The sequence below is a fragment of the Cryptomeria japonica genome, chromosome 3 (assembly GCF_030272615.1).
Source record: "Cryptomeria japonica chromosome 3, Sugi_1.0, whole genome shotgun sequence".
Lineage (NCBI taxonomy): Eukaryota > Viridiplantae > Streptophyta > Pinopsida > Cupressales > Cupressaceae > Cryptomeria > Cryptomeria japonica.
Window position 1 is genome coordinate 688,115,093 of NC_081407.1, and position 7,631 is coordinate 688,122,723.

The window sequence follows — 7,631 nt, forward strand, 5'->3', positions numbered from 1 at the left end:
AAGAAAGATGCACCAAATCCCATGAAGAAAAAGATTAAATCCAGTTTACTTCAATTTACCACAGTTACCGATCAGAAATGTAAGCACCAATGAAGATTAGACTATTACAACTCACAACCAACAACCTATGCACCGCCCTTTCCAGCTTGCAAACCTAAATCCAATAATGCATTCAAATTTTTAAAGATAACAGTAGTGCTGTCAGAAAAAACATGTAACCATTCTCCTAACCTATACATCAGGAACAGTTTCTGTGCCATATTTCTTCAGAGTAGTAACTTTCCTAAGCTATGTTTAACCAGAAGACAAAAAATGATACCATTCAATAATCTAAATTTCCTAAACCTTTGCTTTTGTAAGTAAATGGTAGCAGCATCAAGAAGAATAAATGCGAACTCAAAAATGTTACCATTATATACACAAGCACTGGTAAATGTTGAAGTATTATCTGCCGATTATTGTAGAACCATTAAGCAGAGATATCAACCTCTGCAATTTGTTCAAACAACAACAACAACAAACGCCAATAACAGAATTTGATCATATTTTATATCCTATTTCAATTTGACCTCTACATGGACACCAGGAGGAATATTCAGTGTCATCAATGCATCTATCGTTGATGCACTTGGATTCTCAACATCAATGAGCCTTTGGTGAGTTCTCTTCTCAAAATGCTCACGGGCATCTTTGTGCACATGAGGAGATGTTAGAACACAATAAACCCGACGCTTGGTTGGAAGAGGTACAGGACCCATGGTTGTTGCATTGGTAGACCTGGCTGCATCCAAGATTAGCTTGGCCGCATCTTCTATTGGTTTAATCCAGTAGGACTTTAGTTTAATTCGAATCTTTTGCTTGGGAATTGTCTGAAAAAACAAATTTCAAAGTGAGATGACAAAGAATTTTACATTTCCTTATTGATATAGAAGATTTACAAATGGCAAAACTAAACTATAACAGGGTTAAACCAAAAAGTTGTACAATAAGTATCTAGAACATAAAAGATAAGCATCGTTAACAGAACTTAAATACTCTTAAAGTGACAGAGAAAGTACTAGCAGAAATGACAGGGTCAAGATGAATTATATGACTTATTGTGCTGTTGATATGTAGGAAAAGAAATAGAAAATCCTTTTCACAAAGAAAATCCCACTACATATACATAGCATCATCTCCTATGATTTTATATCGCATGGTTATGCTAAGATAATGTCAAACCAAATCTTATAAACTATATCAAACTAAACATCCAATGTATTGAGTGTATCCTTGTCATCAATATGGTATGACTCAACTTTAAGTCCTATTTTTCATCCAAACAAGAGAGTGGCAACAGGGAGATATATGTATTATAATCTTCTGCAAAAACATCAAGCAGCTAATCTGTAAGAGGAAGATTTCCAGGGACTTCTATAGAGGAGAAACTCAAAATTTGAAGCAACTCAAAAATTTTAATCTACACGGAATCACTAAGAATCTTTCTATAGTAAATAATTTTTGTTTAAAAGTTAGTAATTGGCAACTAATACTCCTAAAGACATGCAGTAGATCTTAAATATGGCAATCATTGTTCACTGCAAGAGGCTTCCATGTTTACCCTTGAACACTGGTTGGGCAACCTTAGTGAAGTTCCTTCCATAGAACCGCAGGGGAAGAAACACAGTGAAGAATTTTTATTAGGTCCCAACCTAGCCAACATGCCAATTTTGCATTTGAAAACCTTCATGTGGAAAGCATTTCTATCTTACCTTACATATATTGTGCATAGGTTTCACCCTCGAGGCCAGACTCCAGAGTAAAACCAAACCTTGTCAATCAATCCACACCAGATGTGCCCATGTAGATTAATAGACAACATAAAACTTTGGATATAAAGACTGCTTCTTCTGCCCATACTTATGCATGCCTATTCCCATGTTCATACTGTCAGTACAAACCTTCCATTCAATTAAGGGAAATAATGACTGAAAAGCATAGAGGTTTTTCGGCATACACCCAAAAAGAGTCAATTCGGCCAAAAGTAACTTCTATGCAGTTGAGGAGAACTGTTCCTTCCAGCGGAAACATAATATCAGTTAAGCGGAACCGTTCCTGCTAGCTGACAACCTGTCTTCAGTTAATGGAAACTAGTTCTGTTGAATGGCAACCATAGACTTGCTGATATACACAGGCAAATCTGAAAACCCTATATTTTTAAGAAAGTGAATCAAGTTCAAAAAGCCTACCACAATACGGCAGCCCATAACTTCAGCGAACAGTGTCAAGGTTGTGGCATAACCATTGAAAGTACATTGCAAAATGACCCGTGTTTATAAATCTTAAAGGATGTGGTACAAGTAACCGTGACTTTATTTCATAAGTTCTTCAAAGGCATGGCAAAACCCTAAATATACTATCCCATGATCAACCCATGTGTCTACCAGATAAGCACAAAATACCCAAAAGATTTCATTACTTTTTTCTGCACTGAAAAGACAATAAATATACCCAGATTGTTTCTGGATTGTTTCTGCACTAAAAAGAGATATGCACCAAATTTACCCAAACGATTTCATCATTGTTTTAGCACTAAAAACAACATAATCCTTGGAAAAAACTAAACTTAGCGATGATTGCATACATTATATTGATTAAAAATAGCAGATATAATTTGGAAAAAATGAACTGGATGATCAGTAAATATAATTAACCAACCAGAGGAGGAACTGAAGGTGTCGTAGCGGCAGTGGCTTTAACACAAAACCCACTAAGTCCTACACCTACTTGCGATTTCCTGGATGATTGCCGAATATCTTTAGTTTTAACATGGTTATTCAACCTGATGCCTTGGAATGAATTGAACCCAATTTGGACCTGATTTGACAAAAAAATTGAATGTCACCATAAAGATTCCAAATTGAAAAGAGAGAAAAATTTATTGAAACGACATTTTAGCTTACCCTTTGAATGCCCTTGTTGGATAAAGAATGTGCTTTGACAAATGAGGTTGTTTGAGAGATGGACAGAGCACACTGCACAGCAATGGCCATTTTTAAGGTGGTATCTTCTTCCTTCCTTCTCCGCCTCTATTTGTGGGATTATTTTGATGTACAACAGCCTTATCCTTGTCCATCAGGATGGTCACTAGTTAGCCTTAGGTTGTGTTCGGTTGATCGACATTAACCAAAAAAAAGTGAATTCCTGATTTGGGGAAGACTTTTTTTTATTAACATGAAAGGATTGAAAGGATTGCAACTAGGATGGATGTATTTTAATTTTATTTTATTTATTGTATATGAATTTTATTTTTATTTAAGAATTATTTTATTTATTTATATTATTTAGAAGTACTAATCATAGATAATGTTGTTTTTGGATTAAATTGTGTTAAGTTTTTTAGATCAACATTTCATAATTTATATTATTTAGAAGTACTAATCATAGATAATGCTGTTTTTGGATTAAATTGCATTAAGTTTTTTGGATCAAAGTTTCATATCACGTTTAGAGCTATAGCAATCAAAATGATGGATCACAAAGTGTGATTAAAAACGTTGATCCAATAAGCTAAACACAATTTAATCCCCAAACTGCATCATCTAATATCGGACTGTGGAAATCTCTTATCATTAATCCCTCTTATAGAATTATAGATAAGGGACTATTTGTAGTTCGTTATCAAAGAACTTTTTTAACAAATCATAGCTCATATTTATTATATTAAATTTATTCTTAAATAAAATATTAAAATTTTAATTTTCTTCAATATAATTGACTCATAACTACTATTTAATATGGACAAATAATCTGAAAAAAATTGATTATGAATTGTAAAAAAATTATATTATTTTATTATAATTGTAATCTAATTATTAATTAATTTTATAATAATAACCATATGATTTATTGTGATTATTTATTATTTTATTATTAATATAGATTTATTATTTCGTAATAATTAAATGCATGAAATTTCCGCAATCCATGATGAATTGCCTTGATAGTTTATAGATATGATAATATTTAATATTTATTGTAAATGTATATCTTTAATATATAATATTTAATAAATAATACATATGTTATATATTTATTATACTATTTAATATTCAAATAACATTATTTTTTATATCAAATATATTGTATAATCAATAGATAACCTATTTAATATTATTATTTTATTATTAATCATAATTATATAGATTCGTCCTCCTTAATGGGGTTCAGAAAGATAATCTTCTTGTAATTCCCAAGGAAGGAGTTATGTGGATGGCCCCCAAGATGGGTGGGTAAAAATCAACTTTGATGGTGCCTAAAAAGACAACCTAGACTCAAGTGGTGCAGGATGTATAGCTAGAGATCATACAGACAAAGTGTTGAGTGAGAAAACTAAATTCTTGGGGGTCACGACTAATAATGATGCAGAATTCCAAGTTGCATACTTGGGGTTATAATGTGGACATGAATTGGAAGTAAGCAAATTACACTTGGAGAGAGATTCTCTAATTATGGTGAATGTGCAATATGTGTGGCTAGATATCATACAAACAAGGTGTTGAGTGGGAAAACTAAATTCTTGGGGGTCACGACTAATAATAATGCAAAATTCCAAGTTGCATACTTGGGCTATAGTGTGGACATGAATTGGAAGTAAGCAAATTACACTCAGAGGGAGATTCTCTAATTATGGTGAATGTTATTCGACAAAAAACCACCCCTAACTAGAAATTACAAAAATGGCTTATACCAATTTGGGAATTAATTGCTAAATTTGACGACTTTAAAATTTCACATTATTTTTGTGAGGGCAATGACCAGGTAGATTAATTGGCCAAGAAGGCAGCAAGGTAGTGAGTTGGCATTCAGTCAATCGTGGAGTGGCGTTAAATAGCTTGATTTCCTTTTGAATCGTCACGATTGGAAATGTCAAGATGGAGGTACCAGATAATCTGGGTGAAATCTATGAATCCTAAGGACAATCATGTGACATGATGGAGTCACTATGTGGGATGACCTCCTCCCTACCATTGATGATTGGTGTACATCAATCGCAGTTCAATTAAGGCTTGTTTGTCTTGGTTGTGCAAGTTCTTATATTTTGAATGCGAGTGATTGATTGGCATAATGGCACATGATTGGGATGAGTTGGCCAATCCTCTAGCCAACTCAACACTTGGAATTCAACATGCTCGATTGATGGTTTATTAATGATCGATTGTCCCTAGGTTGAAGGAGTTTGCAATTATGATTAAGAACATATGTGATGTTAAGGGGTTGTCATTTATTGACCACAAATGAGGATTTTTTGAGACAATTGTGTGTAAGATTAATTTATATTATTTCCTTGAGCTTTTGGCAACATATTGGTGAGTCAATTGTCTGGAAGTCTGTTAGTGTGAAGAGAGTGAAAACTATGGATAACCCTCTACATTTGGTGTGTAAGAAGATACAAATATCATCCTTAGGGGAAGTTTCTAACAAAATTTTAACGTGGATATCCAAAATAGACCATGGTTTAATTATTCATGTTATGAGGATGGTGCTTGGAGATGAGTTTTTGAGTGAAAATCATCATCATAGGGTGAATACTAATATATCAGCAATGTTTCTAACCAAATTGCTAAATGTGGGTTTAATGAAGGTGACTACAAAGACCATTTGCAAGAAGTTGATTTGTAGCAATTTCCTAAGTGAAATGGACAATGTTTTGGAGAATATGGACCTAGGGCATGGGGTCCCATTATTGAAGGAATACTACATCCTTTGTTAGCATGGTAGGGAGGTTGCCAAGTTTCCACTAATTCACTCCTCAGACCCTCCTATTCTCCCATGGAGGAAGCTTGTTGTTGAAAGAGTGTCATTTTTTAAAATAATGTTGGGGATGGGTCTGGAAGGGACCGATGGTTGGTTGCAAAATTATCTCAAGGAAGATAGTTTGATGGGCTTTGGGATGGAGGAGGTTGATTTTAGTGTGGACAAAATATAATGGTGAGTCTGCCACTATGAAGAAGGACTTGGATGAGGTGGCAACTCTAGAGAAACATGCCAATTATGGGCTAGAATGCATGTTTAAAGCTCGGTTGACTATTGTGAAGCATGGGCATCCTAGCATGTGATGCCAAGGGTTTAGTCTGTTATGGGTAGTGTTTATGCTTAGATAATATCCAATTTTTTGCTCTATAGAATGGTCTATGGCATCTAGTGGTCAACTTTGTTGGCATTGAATTGTCATTGATGTCAACATGCATTGGACAAAAATGTAGAGATGAGTGCAGCATGGCAACAAATGTGAGCAGGATGAACAAGCAAGGGGAGATTGTTGGCATTGGATCATGTAATTGGACAAAGATGACAAAGGCCATAATATTGTGAAGGCAAATCGAACAACTAGTTTGACGGTTTGACTCGGAAGAGATTGTTACCGCACTCCCACAAGCCAAAACTCCATCGCTACTAAGTCTTCAACGATACTGCACAGAGAAGAGTGAGTTATCACAGTCCTGTAGGTTGATAATTGCCACTGCCAAGCCTCCTATGATGGGGCGATAAGTACAAAAGGGTTACTGCAGCCTTGCAAGTCTCAATTTCATCACTGCCAGGTCAGTTGTAGTACCATGGGGAGAAGTGAGGGTTACCATAGTCCCGCAAGTCTATGCATCAAAGCTACCAAGCCTTTTGCAGTACAGTGGTAAGTGGAAAATGGTTACTACAACCCCACGAGATGGGTCATCACCACGATCAACCCACCTACGGTACAACGGTAAGTAGAAAAATGTTATTGTGGGCCTGCACAATGGAACACTACTATAGTATAGCGGTAAAAGCGAAATGTTATTGCGGTCTCGCAAGTCAATGGACAAAGGCTACCAAGACCTTTGTGGTCGAGCAGTGAGAAGAGAAAACATCATCGCAACCTTGCAAAATAGAAATTCCACCTGGCCATCCTATCTGCGATATTGCGATAAAAGGGAAAAGTGAATGCTGATAGAATTGTGGTCCACATAGGTGTTGACCAAGGATGACTTGATGATGAAGTGAAAGTCGAGGACGTGGTATGTACGGAAAAATGAAATTCTTTATGTCTAAGAAAGATATTGCTGACACAAAGTAGTCATATGAACACACCAAAATTGTGGTTAGTTATTTGATCAAATATGATCGCAGAGTATGAGAACTCAAGAAGGTCAGTTGCATTTAATACAAAACAGATAGAATATTCTTTGTGTAGCTCGAGGGGATTTGAAATCTTCAATCGGTAGGAAATCACAGCTAAGTGAAGGTGAGATTACTAAAGACAGTAATCTGAACACAACTAATATTATCTCAGGATAGAAGGGATGCAATTAACAATGGTGGCCATTAGTCTACAAGGTAGATGCAGAAGATCAAATCTTTGTGTATCTCAAGTAGTGCATTTAATTATGACCTTGGTGAGAAATTCATGAGAAAGGCTATCAAAACATTCCTCTAAATATTCAATTGTTAAAGGTGTAAGTGTGTACTAACAAGGATAGTGTAGAGAAGAAAAAGAAAAATAGAATAAAGGGAATGAGAGAGAGAGGTGTGCTACCTAATGAGTGTATACAAAAAGGCAAAGACGAAATCAGAAAGCAATACGCACCATGTAGAGAAGAGAGACAAGGGATAGA

At 35.2% G+C, this 7,631-nt stretch overlaps 1 protein-coding gene across 1 annotated transcript; it reads right to left on the reverse strand.

Moving 5' to 3' along the window:
* Window positions 1-387: 387 nt before the first annotated feature.
* LOC131051534 (small ribosomal subunit protein uS10c) lies at window positions 388-3,125 on the reverse strand. The gene is made up of 3 exons (XM_057986107.2): window positions 2,943-3,125; window positions 2,698-2,856; window positions 388-869 (listed from the first exon to the last, which is right to left on the reverse strand). The coding sequence occupies exons 1-3, from the start codon at window positions 3,030-3,032 to the stop codon at window positions 555-557; spliced, it is 564 nt and encodes a 187-aa protein (XP_057842090.1). The 5' UTR covers window positions 3,033-3,125; the 3' UTR covers window positions 388-554.
* Between the last annotated feature and the right edge of the window lie 4,506 nt (window positions 3,126-7,631).